Below are 22,249 nucleotides of genomic sequence, written 5' to 3'. Positions count from 1 at the left end.
TGAACTTGTTGAAACTCTAGGCCATGGGAATCTTTTAATGTTCATGTTGCTCCACATACTTCTTACTATACGATGTTATTTTTTGTTTTTTTATGTTTTTGTTTTAAATAATGTGGCTATAAAGCAGGTAAAGATGTCTCTGTGTCAGGAGGTTTTAAAATACATCCTTACATTAATTAAAAAGACGCACACCAACTCATCTTCTTTCAGTCAGAACTGTGACCTTGAGATGCAAACACATATAAGTTCCAGATGTGTTAAATTTCCGTAATGTCTTACACACCCTCCCTCTATGTTTACTTCACACTCTGTCCTCCCCCCTTCTTCTCCTCGTCTGGCTTTTTTCTCCTTCTCTTCCTCTCCTCGCAGGTCGTTCCTGTCTGTTTCCCTTTGAAGACGGTTTCCTCGACGATGGCCACGGTGACCCCTCCCTGACTCCGGGCCTGAACTCACCGACCCGCTGCCAGAACGGAGAGAGGATGGAGCGCTACTCCAGGAAGGTGTTTGTTGGAGGTCTCCCCCCTGATATAGATGAAGGTAAAACCATGAAGAGAGACGTTTTAAAGCAGTCATTAACAACAAGAACCCTCTCAGTGCAGTATTTGTCTTTGGCTTTTTGTGGACGAACACACTGATGCATTTCTTAAAGGCACCTTGAATCAAATTGCTGTTATTAAGGATTCAGCGTTTGCACTTTGAAGCTGCTCCCTCAATGCGCTCTGACTACAGATATGCTTAATGACAGTTTATCAAAACTAAATAAAAAATTCAACATTTTAGGATGAGGGCTGCACGGTGCTGCAGTGGTTAGCACTGTTGACTCACAGGGAGGAGGTTCCTAGTTTGACTCTTCCTCTCACAGTCCAAAGGCATGCTCGTTAGGTTAACTGTCCGTAGGTTGGAATGTGAGTGTGTCTGGTTGTCTGTCTCTATATGTCAGCCCTGTGATTGACTGAACAGCCCAGGGTGTAACCCCGCCTCTCACCCCAATGACAGCTGGAATCGGCTCCAGCCCCCTGTGACCCCAAATGGGAAAAAACAGTATAGATAATAAATGGATGGATTTTAGGATGAATGCATGTTCTCTACCTTGAGAGAACTGGTGCCACTTTTGTTAAGGCATCTAGAAACTCAGGTAAAGTTTGGCACATAATCCTCACCAGGGGCGACTGTGGCTCAGTTGGTAGAGTGGATCATTTCTGGGAAGGTTGGGGGTTCGATCCCCAGCTCCTGCAGCAACATGTCCGAACCCGAAGTTGTTCCCGCTGCTTCTCGGCCTAGTATGAACGTGATAAGTTTATTCTGATGGCCTCTTTACAAACGTTTAGGTGTGACCTTCAGTGTACTAGCACGGGCTTAAATACAACATGACATTTCCTAACCTTTGGCCAGAGTAGCTGTTGCTTCCTGTTTATCTATCTTTGTGCGAAGCTGAAATAAAATAAAAGAAACCTTACAAGCTAAATTAGGGTGCTGCATTGACAGCTATTTTTATTTATTACAAACAATCCGGGCCTTAATTTTTTATTTGGACCTGCCAGGTGAATGTTTCTTATATTAAGTGTAATACTATATTATGACTAGAATTTAGACAGATATAAAGGCTTCGAACTTGCAGTGTAATGCAACACTGCAGGATTGTTGGTGAGATTTTGGGTTAACGTTGAGTTTGTTTTTAGATGTAGCCACTAAAAAAAAGCCTCTTTAGCATCATATCTCCTGAACCAAACATGACGAGGTGACGTCCCCGTGGTTTGATAGTCAAGGGTTAGAAGTTCCATGCCTCACTGTAAAGATAAATTCATCTTTCACATACCAGCCAGTCTTAGATGTGTAATGAGCCGATGCACAACACCAGCCCTGCTGAAAATTAATGAGTTTCCACAGCTTGAGCTGTTTAATGCAGGGTCTACAAACTGCAGCAGAAAATAGAAACTGTCAAAGCACAGACTGTGACTCTGCATAGAGCTCTGCTAATGAAGTGTTCTCTCTAAACTCTGGATGCACTGATCCATCTGTTAAACTCAGCCAACATCGACCCTGTTGACTGACATCGGCCCGTCGGCAAATAATGTGGCACGCATCGATGTCAGTACAGACGTGTATCTGTTGTGTTGCATCAATTAAATGCTTGAAATTCAGAGGAGAGGAATGTTTTTTTTATTGGACAGAGGAAGTCATCTGTTGGACAAACTCTGATTTGTTTTTTATGTTGGAGCATCAAACAAATGTTGCTGTGAGACCGCTTACATCGTCTCTGAGAAAGATCAGCGGCATGCAGAGACATGAGAGGAGGGACAATTAGCAACAATATAAATAAATCAAATGTCATAGCACATCTGAAAAACACACATGAAGAATAAACATATCGGTTCATCAGTTGTTATTTTAAGCACTGGTATTTACCCTGTCGGCGCATCTCTACTGATAACGTCATGGAAATAACATGTTTGCCTTTTCTTCTCTCCTGTTTTCAGATGAGATCACCAACAGTTTCCGTCGATACGGACACCTTGTGGTCGACTGGCCGCACAAAGCTGAGAGCAAGTCCTACTTCCCCCCTAAAGGTAACAAGACTTTCTCAGAGCGTCGTCTTCACTTTCCCATAATGCACCAATAAATATCACCTCGGGGGCTTCTTCTTTTTAGAGTCAGGTTACCCAGAATGCATGGCTCATGCCGGGCACGCATGGAGCTGTCTGTTTATCCGAGCGGCCCCCCTGTGGTTTTTCTGTGTGAGAGACACCCAGGACATATGACTCCATAACTGCCCGGCAGGAGATTTGACCCTGAAGCCGTTTGTTTCTGTGAGGGTCCTGAGGAGTGTGCATGTTTGTCTCCCTTCAGGCAGGTGATCAGAGAGCCTCCACATCGCTGCCTCTGAACCGGGAGCTGCTGTTTGTGACATATTAGGAGAGATATTAAAGACGCTCTGGAAATAACTATCATTCCACAGGCAGATGGTAATACGCTGTGTCTGGAGGACCTGCGGAAACCTCTGCCAGTTTTCTCCCCCACTCTCGTTTTTTTGGGCGGATTATTTTGAACAGGCTCGGCTATACTAATATCCAGGAGGAAAAAAAATACAGCATCCTTTTAGGGGAATGAATGAGCTTATGGCGGCCATGTAAGGGGAGGAGAGATCTGCGTAAAATCCATCCCTCACTCTAATTTAAAACCTTCCTCTCCTCGCTGTAAAACTCAGAGAGAAACTGCCTAAATGTCCTGTTTGTGTCACACTCTCCATATTAACTGGCATGTGAGCTTGGGGCAGATGCCCGGTGACGGAGCACTAATGGCTTCAGGGGTGAGAGCAAGTGCACATCTGCCTGTGCATGTGTTAGTTACAGATGTTGGATTTGCATCAGAAGGTCATCGGCCTCTCCTCGCGTTAAACGTCCTTCCAAACCTGACTGAATGGAAGCTAGGCGTCACTTTCCGTCCTGCTTCACATTAACGTTCGTCCGTACAGTTCTCAGAGTGTTTTTTGGTTCAGGGGTGACTCATTTTGTGGCTCAGAGGGACCGGACTTATTTTGTTCTTGGAGAGGAAGAAGGAACAGGGATTACCTAACTGTTCCCCAAGCTCTCATGTGTTTACAGCTCAAATTATTTATGGTATCTTAGAACCTTTTTTCTTCAGTTTTATAATCATCTATAATGAACCTTGTCATTATCCAGCTGCAACTTTTTTTCCCCTTTTAACAAAATTTGTCCTCGGCTTGAGCTGCATTTGCCCTTGGCCTGCACTGTTGTGTTAGCAGGCTAATGTTAGCACACTTTAGTTAGCTCGTAGCTGGCTCCGACAACAACACAGCCAGCAGCATTTTAAAAGATGTTTTCTTCTCCTCTTGAGGACAGACCTGACGGCACTTGACTTTTTACAGATCTGCATCATGGTCTTATTTTGACAAACTTAATTCCTTTTAATTAGAAGAACATCAGAAGAGAAATGGTTTCTCTCTCGGTCTCATACCGCTGAAGTAAGCCAGAGTGAAGCCGCTGTGTGACTTAAAATCTACTGTTGAGCTGAGACTCTACGGCCGCTCTTCTTAGATGTTATGGACCAAGAAATTACAGCGTTTTAAAGTAAGGAAGTCATGTCCTGACCGATCCCATCTAATATCGGTATCGGGTCCGATATTGAAGTAATTTACGTATCGGGAATCGGACTGACGGTGCAAATCAACGTCACGGGTCAAGAAAGATCATTGGGTACTTGAAACACACTCAGCTCATACAGTCTCACTCTTAAGACATACAGACTGAACTGTAAAGAAGTGTCCACAAATCGTCTCCATGACGACGTTCAGACGAGATGGAACAGCTCCTTCTATATGATCGAAAGTACACTTCAGTTAAAAATATTTAAATTGAACAAATATTTATTTGAAAACCTGACTGCTTCCTGTTTGTATTTGAAGCCAGCACAACACAATGCTAGGTTTACTACAGCTTTGTGTAGCCTCACAGACAATATCAATACCAACAACAACAATAACACTATTCATTATAATAATACAAATATGTGGATCGGCGCATCTCTAACCAGAACTACTAAGATGTAAAACAAATGTACATCCATTCCCAGAGACTTAAATGGTCTATCAGACGTTGATAGGCGATGGGTTTTGGGATTGTTTGTGGTGAAACTCAGTAATTGAAAGCATTTTGAAATATTGGTGTTAAAGGCTCTGTGATTTTTTTTCTTCAAGTCAAGTAAAGGGTCTAAAGTATTAGCTATGTTTCCTTCTTGATCATCTCACCTTTAAAAAAAAAAGAAAAAGAAAACAACAATAATCGATTGTGACGGAGAAACTCTGATCAGTGTGGTGCTGCCGCTCACACACTCTCCCATCATCAGACACTACTGTGGGCAAAGAGCCTGAAATATCCTAGAGCTATTTCTGTCTGTGATTGTGGATGGAGGAGGAGGAGGAGGGGGAGGATGGGGTGACGCTGCAGTTTGAGCACTGGGAGCTATAAACTGCTACAAATGCTAGCGCTCACGTCATGCTGCAGGACCGGTGTGTCTGACGTGTTTGAAACCTTCAAAAGGTTAAAAAGTAAAATGTGCTCCTGACGGCAGTGAGTCATTATCGGCTCTATTAAAACACCACAGGGGGAAAAACATCCGCCCCCAAAAACAGTAGTTTCTTTTTTCCATGAAGCTCGCAGAAGTTACGGTGTTATTACCATCAGGCCTCCATGTCTGCCCCCCCCCCCCCCCCCCCCCCCCCGTGTGCTGGGATTACATCCAGTGAATGACTTCTTCTAATAGAGATGATTAGCTCTGCCTGATTTCCTCCTCCTCTGCCCGAGCCCTGACTCCTCTCCAAAGCCTCGAGGCCCGTGTTAGTTTTTAGGAGAGCAGATGTTTGTGTCCCCCTCCATCCGTCCTGCCAAACATGCCTCTCCTTCTACTCCTCCTTCTCCTTCATCCTCTCCTCTTTTTCTCCTAATTTATTTTCCTCTTCTTGTCCCTTTTCTCCTCTACATTTCTTTTCTTTTCCGTTTCTTTTTTTGGTTTCAAATCTACTTTGTCCTTTCCTTACTTCGTCTTTATCATCCTGTCTTTTGTTTCTTAACCTCCATCGTCTTCTCAATCACCACCTTATTTGTCTTTGTGCTGTCAGGATTTTTCTGTCCTCGTATTCGTCTTTTTTCTTGAACTTGTTTTATTCCCGCTGCCTTGTCTTTGTGACTTTTTCTACGCCTTTACTGTGTCTGCGTCCTGTTCTTGTCAGTCTCCATGTTCTCCTTCTTTGTCTCTGGCTTCTTCTTTTTTTCATGGTGTTATTCTTCAGCTTCTTTGTCTTCTTTACCTTCCTTGACCTTGGCTTCCTTAATTAATTGTATTGTCTTTGTATTTTTCCTCATCATCCTTTTTTTTTGCTTCTTCACCTCCATCCTCTTCTTTATCATCACCTAATTTATCTCTGTGTTGTTTGCATTTCTCTGTAACTTATTTTTTCCCTCTGCCTCTTCTTCATCTTTTTCTTTGCCTTCTTTTCTTTCCCTGTGTCTGCTTCCTCTTCTTCTCTCGCTTTATTGTCTCCATGTTCTCCTTCTTTGTCTTTATCTTTTTCGTCCCTGTCTTATTCTTCTTCTTCATCTCTGCTCTCTTCAACTTCTTTTCTTTTCCTGGTCTTATTCTTCACCTTCTATGCCCTTAGCCTTTTCCCTCACACTTCTTCTCTTTGTCTTTATCATCCTCTCTTTTTCTTCATAACCTTCCTCTCCTTCTTAGTCACCTTCTTATTCGTCTTTGTGTTCTGATTTTCTGTCCTCATATTCGTCTCTTTTTGTCTTTCTCTCGGCTTCTCTCATTTCTTCTGCCTCTTCTTTTCTTTGCCTGTGTCTGCTTCCTCTTTGTCTCGGCCTTTATTGTCTCCATGTTCTCCTTCTTTGTCTTCTTAATTTTTCTTGCTTGATTTATTCTTCTTCGTCGCCGCCTTCTTTGTTCACTCTTATTCTTCACCTCCTTTGGCCTTGTCTTCTTCTTCTTGAATATCTGTGTCAATTTTTTTTTAAATATTTGTTGTCTTTCTTTTCTTCTTCTAGATCTGTATTTTTGTCATCATCTTCATATGTTACCTGTCTTCCTCTTGGTCCTCTACTTGGTCCTCTTCTTTTTTGTCTTCTTCATGTCTATCTTTCTGGCTTCTTTCTTCTTTGTCTCCCTTGTCTTAATCATCTTCCGCTGCTTCTTCACCTACAACGTCATTTTGTACAGAGTCTTCTTCATCATCTTCAGCTTTGTCTGTTTTATCTCCCGTATCCTCTTCTTCATCTGTTTTGTCTTCTTCTTCTCTCCCCTCGTGGTGTAAGCCTCTGCGAGCGGTCGCTCTGTTTACATTTTGTGGCAGTTTTAAAGCCCTGTGCAGATTTATTCCTCTCTCTCTTTCCTCTCATGGGATACATATTAAACATGGAGTGTCTGCTTCATACAGCTTTCCTACATAACATTTCCTTTCCTTTAACTTTCTCCGCCTCTCGTGTTCTTCTTGACAGCTTCATCTCTCGGCCGTTCCCTCTCAGCACCCTCGTCTGTGTGGAATAAATCTGTGGACACATGTCTGAAAAGATAAACCTGGATTTAAATGTCACTATGAAAGCCAGAGAGAGACACGCTCAGACTGTGCTCACTGTATATCTGCTCATCTCGTTTTGGATTTCAGCGAAGTGAACACAACTTTCAGCTGATGAGGTCATGGAGGGAACAGGAGAGCGATGTGGGACTCTGATACAGCAGTGGAAACATGTTTGTGTACCAATCGGTGACTGAGCCGACAGGATCGGATCCAAAGACACAACTGTGCTATGTGGCTGATGTAAAGTGTCTGCTAGCACCAGATACTATGATGGAGTGTTATGTGAGGTCAGCGCAGCTCTTTGCATCTTGTTGATGTCTAAACAGCACTCTTTAGGGGGGGGGGGGGGAATAATCATGGGTTGCATTTATAACCCTCCTTTATAGACGATGCTTCAGCTCACAAGCAAGCGAAGCCTGTAAAACCTGAGGTGCGAGCCACTGCAGATCTGTGCCCTGCTCCTGTGGTGTAAGCCTCTGCAGTGCGCATGCAGGGCTGATGGAAAAAGGCCGACCCTCAGCACCATTCAGACTCGGTGTGGGAGCGTTCAGGTGGCACCGAGCACTTTAGAGCACACTCTGTTTCAGACTGTAAAGCACACACTGTCCTAACTGAGTGTAGTTCAGGTTCATCGATCAGAGAGACGTACAGTACTGCGTCCTGATAGGACCTCGAAATAGCAGCAGAAGGAAATTAAAGTTGATAAAGATAAGTTTCCTTTAACAGTTGAATACAACACATGACAATGATTCAGGACTTAGAAAAACTTTCTAAGTCTTTGATTTATTTCCACTGGTTAGACGTATAATGTGATCTGTTGTTATGCACTATGGCTCCAAGGGAATAAAAGACACATGCAATCAGAATGGCCTTAAACGAGTACAGACAAAGGTTACATTTGTAACACTAAATGGATTAAAGCCAGAAGTGACCATATTTGGAGAGGGGGGGTATGTGCCTAGTAACACTTTAACAGGCAGCTGTGGTTGCGTCTTGTCAATCACAGGTGGTTCCGGTTAACCAGGTCTTCAAATAAGTCGATGTCATGCACACAATTTTTCTAGCCGTGGCTAATTTGCTAACCCTGTCCCTGACTCTGCTTTTAGGATTAAAAGAGAAGGATTAGACTGAAATTGAACCTCATGCCTCAAAAAGAAAGAAACTAGATCGTCAAATTGTTATAAGAATTAACCGTGTGAATACTAAGGCTGCCCCATCTGGCGAACGACTGTAACTACACTTTGACCCATGGATAATTTAAAACGCCTTACAAAAGTCACAACTAAGACATTTATTATTAGCAGACGAACAAAGAGATCCTCTAAAGACTAAATGAACAAAACACAACAACACACAAAGCCGTAACTGAGAGGCGACACACAGCAGTCACCGCCGCAAAGCTCCGCCTCCAGAAGTCAGACCCTGGGCTTCTGGCACGGAGGACAGGTGCACCTCGTTGTGTAATCAGAAGCTTCACCTGAGCAGAGCTGGAGACAACAGAGGAGTAGAGAGGAAAAACAGCACAGGGTACAACTAACATTATCCAAGAGGTACACTCATTTTCCCAACGGCGTTCATGAAATTAAACTTCTTTTTGCAACAAGCAGCAAACCTCGGGGTCAAAAAAGGAAGCCAAAGGGAAAGTGCCAAAAACCGCAGTTCCTCGAATGTCCACTTGAGGCTGTCTGCAAGAGCCGAGGGATCCTCATTAGGACACATACTAAAATGCGAACTTCTACATGTGGAGAAAGCATGTTTACATCCTGGTTCAAGAAAATACTTTGGTATAAATAGCTCATGTTTTTATTGGTTCACGTTGTATAGGGGGTTTATTTATTACTCATCTGTTTCTATTTTATTAAGCTGAAGAGATATTCATTAATTCAGGGGCGTGGCTTATCTGACCGACAGGTGCACGTCTTGTAGCTGTTTGTCAGCTCCACCCCTTTGCCTGTTACTTGTGAAAAGTTAGGTGGAGGCATCATTTCTGATATGACCATTGGCCTTTTTCTTCTTCAGAAACCAAAGGGTGATGTCACAGTGTCTACGTCCATATTTTATACAGTCTGTTTTGCAACCAGTAGAGTCGCCTCCTTCTGGCCATTAGAAACAATGCAGATTAAAGACACTTCTACTTACCTTTTAAAACAAAGAGGCTACTTCCACTTCTTATGTAAAGTCTCCAGCGTGTGTTTGTGAAGGCCACACGGCAAGAGCCAGGCTTGACTTATGGCGAGTCAGTGGCATCGTTCCAGGCTAAATGTGGGTCATAGAACTGCTGATTTGGGCCATATATGGGTCAAAAATTCACCACTCTCTGTTGACTCTGTCTGGCTTCTTGTTTAGTTTAGAAACTATCTGACAGAGCTCATAAAAGCTGCAGCCTCGAGTCCTTCTTTACACTCTTTACATCCTCTCTGTGACTCTGTTTGTACGGCAGTCATTCATGCTGCTTTCCTACCTTTTCGCACTCCCCCCCCCCCCCCCCCCCCCCCCTCCTCTTTCCACCCGTTCTCCCCCCTCCCTCTCTTCCCCCTCTCTGTGTCTCTCGTCTGCCCTGGGTCATGGAACACGTTGTTCCCTGCCTCAGACTGTACGAGCTGCTGGCTAACTCTGCCTTTTTCATGCTGTTTTTTTTTTTTTTTTTTTTTTTTCTGCGAGACTGCAGTTGTTTTTTCCTCTAAGGGGGGATATGTCAGTGCTACACCACATGATTTCACCCAATGACAAACCCTGTTTATGTAACACGGCAGAACAGAGAGAGACGGGGGACTTAAGTCGGGTGATGATGAGGCACGTGGAGGAAGATGACGATGCACTAAGTCCTCTTAAAGCCGAGGCCGCTCCGGAGAGGGTCGGCTCCGTGTTACAAACAGAGATTAACTGAAATTAAAGCGGCTGATTGCAATTTAGTTTTTTTTCCATTATGAGTGTTTTGTTCCAGCTTGTTATTAGAGGAAACATTATATCCCCGCTGAGGTTATGAGCCTGTTACTTTACTTCTAAAGTGCTTATAATACAATCTGCTACAAACTGTTCATTATGAGGAGCCTCTGTGGCTGCTTTGCATAAAAAACAGATGCAAACAATCTTCTAATTGTGTGTTAGCATGAAGACACTCTGATATCAATCCAAAAGAAACTAAGTACATTTCTAATCCTGACTGTCAGTGCTGCCCTTCTTCATTTAACGCTGTGACATCATTATTGCGTAGCAGCCAATAAAAGGAGTTCATGGTGATTATTAATGGTTATATTAGTTTGTTGTTGTAAGCCTCAGCTTTACGTTTTCACTCCATCACTGAGTTATCTGTTGACAAGAACCTAAATGATTACTGCTGGTAGAAATAAAACGCCATGCACATGTTCTTTAATATTTTCAAGTCACCAACACTTTGAACCCGACTTTATTTAGTTCTCTGTCAGAGATGGTGCAATAGATTCTCACGTTGTAGGAGCTGGAACCTTTTAATCTTGAAAAATGTATCTTAATTCAGTGTTTGAATGGGGACATTAAAATGATGCTTTGGGATCCTGTGTACCTAATCTGGCCTATTGTGGCCAACAGGTTTGATTTCCGTACCAGGAACTGGGACACTTTACCAACGCAACATGTAAGTTAGGGATCCAGATTTATTTTTAATGGAATGGGAAGTCGAGGAAAATGAAACAGTAACATACGTTGACATATTATATGATGCAATGTGATACATAAAAATATGATATGCTGACGATACGATATGTGATATAATATACAATACAATATTAAGATTTGATGACTATAAAATCTAAAACATTCGGCTAAAGATACAATACGTTACAATACAATTCGCTGATGATGCGATGTGATACACTGACCATACAATGCGATACTATATTATACACTGACAATAAGAAACAATACAATATGATATGCTGACTGTATGATATGATATGATTTGATAAAATTACAATACAATACAAAACTGGGGATACAATGCGATACAGTATGATGTGATTTGATGTGATACTACGATTTGATGCCATTGTGACAGGGGACACATCTCTTGAACACACACACAGTTACATACAAGCTGTCAAATGCAGTCAGTGCATACACACACACACACACACACACACACACACACACACACCATCAGAAACATTGCAAGCAGCAGCAGCAGTGTCAGGCCACACTAGGACACACTCGAATGCTTTTTTCCATCTCACCTTCCCTACTCGCTACCTTTTCTTTCTTTTGTTTTATTCCAGCACATGCTCACATCGTCCTCCCTCCCTCCCTCCCTCCCCCCGCTCCGCCCTGCCCTGACACACACTGGCTCAGACCTACCCACATAACACAACCGACTGCCGAGTCAAGCTTTATTTCTCCTCTCAGCTCACCTCATCTGCAGCAGCTCCGCTCAGGAATGTTAAAGTGAAACATGACAGTTGCACATTCCTCCTCCTCGCCTTTTTTATACGCGAGCATTTGTCTGCATGAGCACATCGGTGTGAGTGTGTGTGTGTATGTGTGTGAAGGTGATACTGAGAGACACTTGAGCGCAGAGCTTCTGCAGCAGACACTACAAACCAAATTATAGATAGTTGGAGACAGAATGTACTCGTATAGAAGTCAGTCTCTCGACATATGGGTGTGTGTGATTGTGTGCACTTGTGCATATCTACCCAGCCCACTCAGACAGCAGCTCATATATCCCTGACTCATGGGTGCCACAGGTGGTGTTGGGCTTTTGCTAATTTAAAAAAAGCAATATACAAATAATTTACAACCCACTCAGAGACAACTGTGCACACCAACATCTGCTGCTTTCTGACAGCAAATATATTCACCTGTCTGTCTTTGGGTATCAAGTGTTTAATCTAAAAGTTGCTTTGTGCTCTTGCCGTTTGTTCTTTGTCCTTTCAGTAGCATGGTCTGCTGGTTGCACCCTCCTGATTTGCCTTTCTGTTGCCCCGGAACCGGCTTAATAGCTCCGACCTTGCATAAGGTCTATGCTCTCGGAGTTTAATAATTCAATGGTACAGAGTAACTGTCTGAATTGCTCTTTCTTTCCGCCTTGAAAAGACATCAACAAATCCTCTCTACCTGAACAGATTCCTATAGGGAGGATCTGCAGTGTGTTGGGCTGATCAATTTTGCATGGTTTCTTTCCGAGTGCAGCACTTTGCTTAGCCATTTAATCTGAAGTAGCTCAGGGAGTGGGGTGCTGGGTGCGGAGCGTCTTATTCAGAAAAGTCGAATGAGGACAGGAGAACAGGCCACAAGGTCATCCAAAGTTGTCTGAAAGCATGAATTATTACAGAGGAAAAAGTGTAGAGCTTTGTCACAGGCCTGTGACTTGAGCAGTTGTCAAATAGGTATGATTAATGAATGCCACAGATGAAGGTTTTCTTAGAGAGTATCTCTTTTCTTAAACCCCTGCCTTCTCTGTGTTCCAGGCTACGCCTTCCTGCTGTTCCAGGAAGAGACTTCTGTTCAGGCCTTGATCGACGCCTGCATCGAGGAGGACGGAAAGCTCTACCTGTGTGTGTCCAGTCCCACCATCAAAGACAAACCAGTAAGTGACAGTGTTCTTTATGGGAGGAAGTCTTCTCCAACTAACTAGACACAACTAGACATTAAGTAAACCTTACATACAGGAATGCAGTTAAAATAAGTAAACTATAAGCAAACTGTTAGCATTCATTTCTCATAGCCAATACGTCAAGCTAGGGCGTGGCAGATGGATATCCACTGTAAGACTTCCTCTGCCATTTTGAACCGTCCAAGAAGCAACTTGAGATAAGAGAACAGAGTTTAAAGACCGTGTCTATGACTGCGCTGTCTATGACTGCGCTGTCTATGACTGCGCTGTTTACGACGTCACTCATGCATCCTCTGACAGATGACATGGGATGGATTCACAAGGATTGCATTTTAAAGAGAATGGTTTTAGATTAATTGATACAGAAAATGTCATCAAAATGTCTCCTACTAAGTGTAGGCTGGGCTAGGGTAGGCTAGGGTCTGAAAGAAAGGGAAGATTGGAGAATAATTTATAATTCTATTCACTGCCCTGTCCGTCTCTACAATAAAGGTCAAAACTAAATTGATTACAAACTATAACTTCTTCTCAACATCAGAAAACTTTTCCTTACTACAGATTTTTATTTCATATTCAAAGAATCTGTTTATTTACATTAAACTATATTGTTAAACATGTCCATGTGTCTGCCAGTGGCTCTTCACTTGTATCTCACATTAAAGGTCACCTATTATGAATAACTAACTTTGCCATGTTTTTCTGACACTAATATTCTGTATGTCCTTGGTCCGTCTACAAACCCCCCCAATTATTGGAAAAGTCCATCCTCTCCGTCTTTTGCCTGCTCCACTTTTCAGAAAATGTGCTCAAACAGGCTGTTTGGAGATTTTCCCTTCATGACATCACAAAGGGCAGTAACCCCTCCCCCAGGTGGGTGACACTCCCACAGCTAGGTGTTTGTTCTGTAAACAATAGGACATGGAGCGAGAAAGCACAGAGACACCCAAGCCCTTCCAGAGAGGGGGCGTGGCCAGACGCAGCTCATTTACATTTAAAGGTACAGACACAGAAACAGCCTGTTCTGAGCAGGGCTGAAATAGAGGGGTTTATAGACATGATCAAATACAGGATCAGAGTGGATTTAGAACAAGAAACTTCACACACATGTTTTGGGGAGCTCTGAGACTTCTTTAAACTGGTTGAAAATTAGTATAATATGTGACCTTTAACAATAGTAACATTTCTATGTAGCAGGTGTAAAGTCGTGCTTATTCAAAATGCAAGTTTAGCATATTATTATTGCAGCATTTGGTAATAAGCAGTAGATATATAGATGAAGGATTGAAAAGTATCATTTACTGGTCATGCCAACGTTTACTGTTGTCGATTGGTGACTAATGGGTGGTCTTAATAGGTGGTTGAATATGTTGTTTTACTTTGGCCCAATGTCCTTTACTTTCTCAACTGCCTTCAAGTTTCTGATAATTGTGGAAAAAATGGGCATATCCCTAATAAAAGCTTCACAGGTAAATGTTCACCTTAGATAAACATCTGTCACTGCAGAGCTTTATATCTGATATTGTCAAAACTCTCCAAGGCTGCATCCATAACTTGGGGAAATATATGAAGTTTACCATACATTTCTCTGATTCATGACCATATTGATCCTTCTTTCTGGTGCAGGTCCAGATCCGTCCCTGGAACCTGAGCGACAGTGACTTTGTCATGGACGGCTCCCAGCCTCTGGACCCCCGCAAGACCATCTTTGTAGGGGGGGTGCCGCGGCCCCTGCGTGCAGGTAAATAACTTCTACGAGGGGAACAACTTACTTGTGATCCCCCCCTAAAGCCTCTAAATTGGCTGCACAGTGCTGGCATGAAGCTCTGAGGCCAGAGGCTATAATGAAAGTTCTCCCTGTGAGAAAGCAATCCTGTACTCAGGTTTCCAGGACGCAGGCCAAGCGGTCGTCATGTTAAGAATTCATGCTGTAATGGAAGGCTCAGTCCTTCTGTTCTGGGATAAACATCGCCTGCTCGTCTGCAATGTGACACCGACTAATTATACCAGCACTTTGAGACTGCTACTCGGATGAATGGGGGGGGGAGGGTAGATTCTTTTATCGGATAATAACAGAGTCAATCACCAAAGTCTGAAATAAACCTTTTAATTTTTCTAAAGATAGCCTGAAGGCTTCTCATCTCAGGACTTAGCAGATATTAAACCCACAAAAACTCAAAACAGCACCTGGCTGACCCTGTGTTTTTTTTTTACTGTATTGATCAATGTCAAGACTCAATACTTATTTGGCAACACTTCTAGTTTGAAGACTACTCCAAAGTATGACTGAGGCCCTGAGGAAACCAGAGCACTGTTAAATGGAGAAACTTTCAGAGTACCGAAGCTGTCTAACACATATATTTAAGGATGTTTTCTTTTTTTTTTTTAAGTCAATTTAACTTGAAAAATACATGCACATTGAGTGAACATTTCCACTTTAGAAAATCAGTGTTTTCAACAACATCAGGCTGCAAGCTGAGCTGCAGCTTACAAAGTTAACTGAGAATTTGGGCAAGGATTTTCATTTGTTAACGAGTAATTATGAGGAGCAAAAAATATCAGACGCAGAGGCCACTTCCTCTTCAAAACAAACTGGCAAGATGATTCAATACAATGAAGTTCTGAATAAAGCAGGTTAAAAATCTTTTTCTTTTTCTGATGCTGTTTGATGGTTTTCTGGGGGCTGCAGGCTGAGCTGTCACAAATGAATGACGTTAGCTCAGTCTGAGTAAGGACTTTGTTTTATCGTCTTCATGTTGTTCTTATATCAATCACCTTTCCTGCTCTGCAGTGGAGCTGGCGATGATCATGGACCGGCTGTACGGAGGTGTTTGCTATGCCGGCATCGACACCGACCCGGAGCTCAAATACCCAAAGGGAGCCGGCCGTGTTGCCTTCTCCAACCAGCAGAGCTACATCGCCGCCATCAGCGCTCGCTTCGTACAGCTGCAGCACAATGACATCGACAAAAGGGTGAGTGAGTTTAGCACCCACTTCATTCACAATCTTCCTTCCTCTCCGTCCCCACCACAGCTGAGGTTTTCACAGTCATTCCTCTGGCACGCTGCAGAGCTGAACTCTGCCTGAGCCCTCTCACATCCATCACAGCTCTCATTATGGCACAGCCTACAATAACGGAAGAACAGGCCCGGCTGTGCAATCACTCTGGCCCTTGGCCGCCGGAGCCACCGACAGATGTTTCAAGTTGCAGACACACAGGGTCGGTTTAATTATAGTACTTCCCTATACGTGTGTATCCACTCTGGCTCCGCTGCAGCCTGCTTATTTTAGACACGCCGGCCAATTGCAGCGGGGCAGATTGTGACCGAGAGAGACTGGGTGTCGGCCAGGAAGCCGAGCCTCTGCAGGGCGTGGCAGTCCACCCCACCTCTTCTTCATCCATCTTCAGAGGAGGGCAGGGTGTCTTTGTTATGACTGAAATACAAAGAGTGTACAAAACAAGTCAGAGGAAATAACTTAAGTATACAAAGAAGGCGTTCCTTTCTAAATTATTTTAAGATAAGATAGATTTAAGATATATATAGATATATATATATATCTATATATATTTCTAAGTTTGTTTTTATTTGAAGATGTAATCTGTGGACAGAATCAACACTTTTTGAGGAATTGTATCTTTTGCAGAAAGTAGATCAAACACAGGGATAAATACGGTTATAGAGGGATGCCTGTTTAAGCCACTTTTCTTTGTATTTCTCTCTTTTTTCCCCTTTATTCTCGGTGGTAATATGTCACAGAATAGCTCATTATCCGGTTCAGCTAAATGATATGTAACGGCACAGCAGCGTATTGTAGATTTTATTCCTGTAGTTGTTGCAGGGTTCGTCAAACAGGGGACAGCCCTCCTACAGTTGAGGGATTCGATAACCTTTCATTTTGTGGCCACGCTGTAACTAGGCTAGCATCCACCCCCCCTGCGTCTCCATGGCGACCGAGCTCTCATTTCATGTCTCCCTGCTTAGTGGTCAAAGTCATTTCACCGGATACCTGCCTCAATCTGGCCTCGGTTTTATTGGAAAGGACTGCACAGAGACTGCCTTTGCCTGAGTGTTGTTAGTAAAGCTTGGAGGGAGAAAACACACTTACATCCTCAAAACTGATCAGAGTGCAAGTCTAGCATTAGAAGACAGTTAAGGGGAGCACGACGCTGGAGTCTTTTTGGTCAATTAGAAAATGCCATTACTGATAAATGTACATAATAACATCATCTTTTTCACCAATGTCTGATACCATTAAGTCTCTCCTGCTGCGTAATTAAGTTCAATTCGTTATCAAGCTACAAGCCTTTGTAATAAACACATCACAAAATATGAAATGTATCACTATAAACAAACACTTTTAATGTTGCTAAGCAACACTTTCCCACTCAGCATGTGTATGTTTTACCATTTGTAACAAAGGCCTGTGTAAAATATTCATGCTTTGCTGCACAGTCATGCAGAAACTTTGGGTCCATCAAACGGGGATTTATAATTCTGACTTAACAAAATTCAAGCAGCGTAAAATATCAAACTCATTATATGTTAATTTGTGATTTGTGTTTTCATCTGCATCTCCCCAAAATCCCAAACTATGATTGGTGATTTGCCTTGTCAGAGGCAGGGCTTCTGTTTAAATCTGTTTTTAGGGATGTGTTGCAACATCCAGCTTTCTTTGCATTTAAATGTTACCACACTATGAATTTATACACAGGATTTTAACATCTTAAACATGTTAATGTTAGTATTTGTAGACGATGTAATGAGACACACATGCTCCATGAAACCCCTGCACAACTCAGTGCCCCAGTCTGGATCTGCTCCTGCTGTGTCAGTGGATGAGAATAAACAGAACTTTGTCTCACGTCTCTCCGTCTTCCTCTCCAGGTGGAGGTGAAGCCGTACGTCCTGGACGACCAGATGTGTGATGAGTGTCAGGGGGCTCGCTGCGGGGGGAAGTTCGCCCCCTTCTTCTGTGCCAACGTCACCTGCCTGCAGTACTACTGCGAGTACTGCTGGGCCAGCATCCACTCAAGGGCCGGCCGAGAGTTTCACAAGCCGCTGGTGAAGGAGGGGGGCGACCGGCCTCGACATGTGTCCTTCCGCTGGAGCTGAGGGGGGGTCTCGCGTCCAGCCCTGCAGCCCCCCCCCCCCCCCCCGTGAACCCACACCCGACCCCCTGAAAAGAACAACCACCTGAACCCCTCCTGCCCTGCAGTCTGAGTCTGCAACAACCCCCTATACCCCCCACCTCCTCCACCCGTCTCCCCACATACACCTCATGAAAAAAAGATCTGGTCAAAGACACGGGACAGTCCCCCCCCCCCGCCACCCCTCCCTCTGAACTCAGTGTGTCACCTCTGATGAAGCACTGCGGGGGACACAAACATCTATCAGCGCTAAATTTGCACTTTGGCACAAAATCTCACCAAACACACACACACACACACACACACACACACACACACACACACACACACACACACACACACACACGTACACACACGCGCACCCACACAGGATGGTCTGTTTGACACCTGTCTGCTGTTGACTGGGTGCTGTGGTACGTCCTGTTGGACCCCTCCCCCTTTACTGAGAACAGAGGTGGGACCATTTAAATATTTAAAGAAAAAAAAAAGTATATATTTTTTGTTTTCTACCTATCTATTCATATATAGATAATTAAAATTTTATGTAAAAGGAGCATGCACTTATTTTGAGAAGCTGTAGTTCTATCGCCCCTCGTGAAGAGTCCTACCAAAGGCAAACAGAAAAGAGAAACAGGAGGCACAAGATGTAGCAACAACTATCCAGTAGTGTGAGTACAAATAACAACACGGCTATATTCACTCTCAATTTTGACTCTGATAATATTAATACCTCATACGTGGATTAGTTGGCTTTCAATCTCTAGGTCTTTATTTTTATAACAACATTATTTTCTAGTGTTAAGTAAATGTAATGCTGCAATAGCTTTGCTGCTAAATCCATGGTATGACCAGGTACCACTCGTACTTTCTTCAGGCTGGGTGTACAATAATCACAACAGATCTCGAGAAGCACCTGGCAACGACGAGCTATCAACAGGGGGAGGGGGCGCCCCCAAGACAAAGATGGCTACCTTTTTAAGGGGGATCGGGGGGGGGGGTGGGTCGCCCCTTACTGCATGTTTATTTCAATCAGGTTGCTGCATGCAAAGACTTTTCAGTATCATGTCTACTCCTCGACTCTGCCCAAGTTTGCACAACACACGAACAGAGAGGACGGGTCGGCGGAATCATGGCGGGCCTCGCCGCAGACGACACGGGGAGAAAACAACCTTAATAATCACAAAGTAAATGTAGGATAACCATTCAAACTGTCTCTGATAGGTGAAGTAACTTTTTTGCAGTGATTGTTGATATAATTGTGCAATTTTTTTATACCGTATGTAGTTAGGTGTGTATGCCTAGAACTGTGATTCGCTTTAACTGTCGTTGATGTCCGACATAGAAGTCCTGTGAAACTTCATAACTAGTGTATGCACACGTGTATACTGTATGTTCTCTTGTAAACACATACTTGCACCAGAATACACAGAAGCCTCTGGAACACACATGGACACACACACACACACACACACACACACACACAAAGGACGGCTGTCTTTCCTACGCACACACAGAAGACAAAACAATGTGAGCTTAAACTGACAACTGAGGTCTTTTCTGTTCGTTTATTCGTTAACAGAAGCGCACGTTTACGTCCCAGAACGCAACCAAAGAGCTCACATGTTCGACTTTTAAAAGACAAACTCCACACGGAGGGGGAGGAGGAGGAGGAGGAGCGGAGGGAGCAGACGATTAGAGGTGTGGAGTAGGGAAGAAGAATTGTGGGTGGGGTAGGAGGCGTGAAATCAAACATTGAAGCTACTGGAGACTTGAGGTTGAGCTCTGCACATGCTCTCACTATACGGCTGGAGAGGGGAGGGTGGGTGGGTGGGTGGGGTTTTGGTTATGGGAATAACGACACCAGACGATGCAGATGTGCGAGCTGGGGTTAACCATATTTATCCAGATGTTTTTTTTTCCTGCAAAGCTTGAAGTAATGGACCTGCTAAAAAAAAAAAAAAGTGGACATCTTTATCTTTTTTTGGTTTTTATCAAAGGGTTAAACAGCTCAAACATTATTTGGGGAGGGGGGAGGTAGGGATGAGAGAATTGGCTGCTAAAGACAGAGCGGCTCTAGATTTAAGGGGGCAAGCTACACTGGTTTTGGCAGTTTTGTGGACAATCTGAACGGGATCCTGCGACAGCGCAAGTTCATGTGAGTGGTCCGCTCCCCTTCGTTTTATCTGTAAGGTCAAACTGCCCATGTTGGCGCCCCCCCCCCACCCCCCACTGTCCCCTCCTCTTAATAGTCGCAAACTGTTTTATGCTTCTGGATTGGTGTTTCTGTTGTCCAAGAAAAAACGAATCAAAGCTAAAGAAACTTTTTTTACTGACAGAAAAAAGCAGAGGCTAACCCTGAGTAATAATACGTATCCCTCTGAAAGTGAAGTCTGGGTGTTTTTGTGACGTTTCTTTCCCCACCCGGACAGCTTTTCTATGTTTGTTCCTTCTCTATGATCGATATTGTTATGCACTATTCTCTTTGTATCTGAACAGTTTTCGACGGTCAGCGGTTCTTTTTGTTAAAAGACAACAACAACAAAAAAAGAAGAAGAAGAGGCGATAAAGCGTGCTTTCTGACTGACAAGATCTTTTGCAATACCTCAATTTTGAACTATACTCGGAGAGAAACTGATATTTTCTAAGTGAGTTTATTCAGATGAAAAAAATGATATATTAATTTAATTCTTTCAGAGAAATGATTTAACAGATGGTTGATTTTTTTATTTGTATCATGCTTATTTGCTTTCATTTAAAGACTTTATTTTTTTGACAAAGACAAACTGAAGGAGCTTTATAATAACTAATATAATGACATAGTTAGAGAGAGTCTACTTTATCACGGTGGAGGGTGGGCGGAGGGTCCCGCTGGTCAAATTGGTCGAGAAGAGCTCTTAAGAAAAACAAAATATCAGGTGCTCATAGATGAAAAAAAAAAATGTTTCCCACGTTTTTTGTATATTTATAACCAATCATTTACTATGCTGACCAGAGTTATGAAAGATCTTCTGTTCGTTATTTTTTTAAGAGACGTTTTTTATGTTTCCTGAACGTTCGTGCTCCCTTTTTTTTTTTTGTAAAAGAGGCGACGTGACCCTGAAGCTTAGCGGAGACTCGTGAGTGTCACAGAAGAGGCGAGAATGTTCTTTTTAACACACACACAAAAAAACAACAACACACACACGACGAGAGTGTTTTCACCTGTAACTTGATCAGAAGCCCCCGAAAGGTGCATCAATTGACCGGTGGCCTTCTTATTCACGCAAGACTTGAATTAGTCCCGTTTTTTTAAAAGGCTAAGAACCTTGATTCTTTGTTGTAATGTGCAATACTGTTTGTACTGTTTGTAGAAAAGACGAAAACAAGAAAAAAGAGGCATAAATCTTTATTGCAGAATTATTTTCATTGCAAGCATTGTGATTCACTAAAATCATTTTCTACTGTGTATTTACCTACTCTACCTGCTAGTACCTTCCAGTAGTAATGTAGCCTTTGTACTGAGAAAAATTTTCATTATTTTTTAGAAAGTTTTGCTAAAAACGAAAAGAATTGAAACATATTTACATATTTTCTTTTTTTATTTTGTGTTTTGTTTTTTCTTCTTCACAGACTTATTTCTCCACCATTAGCCGTTGTTTCTGGGGGAGACTTTCATATCTGGTCGATGTCATTCATATTATTTTGTATTTTTACTTGGAATAAATTAATTTTATGATGCTAATTCTTTTAAAAAGTTTTTTTTTTCTTTTCTTACTTGGTTTGTTCACTTTGTTCATTTTATTTTGAAGCTGAGAAAAAAAGACGTTTGTTAAATTGTTACTAAAGTGTCTCGATTCTTGAACTGCTAAGCTTTATGTGTTAACTCGCTGATGTTGCTTACATTAGTGTGAAGAAAAAAAGAAAAAGAACTACTCACACACAGCAGATTGGTGGTTGGTGATGTTTAAGTGATTCGCAATGTAAACAAATGAATGGGCAATAAAATAAAAAATTGCAGAATGGAGCAGACATGCAGTATGTTGTGATGTCATTGTGGGACATGGACATCAATGCTTTGCCGATATTTAAATACTTTATGACTCTACAGTAACTCAGACTTAGTCCCATAAGCCCCGTTTCCACCAAGCGTCCCGGTTTGGTTCTCTACAGTTTGGTTCCTGGTTCTGTATGTCTCGGTCTGGTTCCCACAGCCAACAGTACCCTTAAGGTCGTTCCATTTACCTCAGAAGTCTGATGTCAGAGCAGGGAATGACATCACACCCGAGTTCACCGCTTTCCAGTAACAAATTTACGAAGTTAGCCAAGCAACGGACACCGCCATTTTTAGTTTGTTGCACGATTCTTTTGGCCAATCAACGGCCTGCGGTGGGTCTAGCTTCACCCTTTACGGCCGGATCGGTACACTCGGCATCCCAACAGAAGG

The 22,249-nt window shown here is 42.8% G+C and overlaps 1 protein-coding gene across 6 annotated transcripts in view; it reads left to right on the top strand.

Moving 5' to 3' along the window:
- Positions 1-18,014, top strand: part of cpeb3 (cytoplasmic polyadenylation element binding protein 3) — a 53,843-nt gene extending 35,829 nt beyond the window's left edge. For all 6 annotated transcript variants that reach the window (XM_061040730.1, XM_061040729.1, XM_061040732.1 and 3 more), the window contains 6 exons: positions 370-537; positions 2,478-2,567; positions 12,535-12,653; positions 14,304-14,418; positions 15,469-15,650; positions 17,564-18,014. In XM_061040730.1, the coding sequence (XP_060896713.1) occupies positions 370-537; positions 2,478-2,567; positions 12,535-12,653; positions 14,304-14,418; positions 15,469-15,650; positions 17,564-17,791 (902 nt within the window). In that variant the 3' untranslated portion in view covers positions 17,792-18,014. The remainder of the gene's footprint in view (positions 1-369; positions 538-2,477; positions 2,568-12,534; positions 12,654-14,303; positions 14,419-15,468; positions 15,651-17,563) is intronic.
- Positions 18,015-22,249: the final 4,235 nt, after the last annotated feature.

This window comes from Labrus mixtus, chromosome 6, assembly GCF_963584025.1.
Source record: "Labrus mixtus chromosome 6, fLabMix1.1, whole genome shotgun sequence".
Taxonomy (NCBI): Eukaryota; Metazoa; Chordata; class Actinopteri; order Labriformes; family Labridae; genus Labrus; species Labrus mixtus.
Note: the sequence above shows the minus strand (reverse complement) of the source record. Positions and strands in the feature narration are given on the sequence as shown.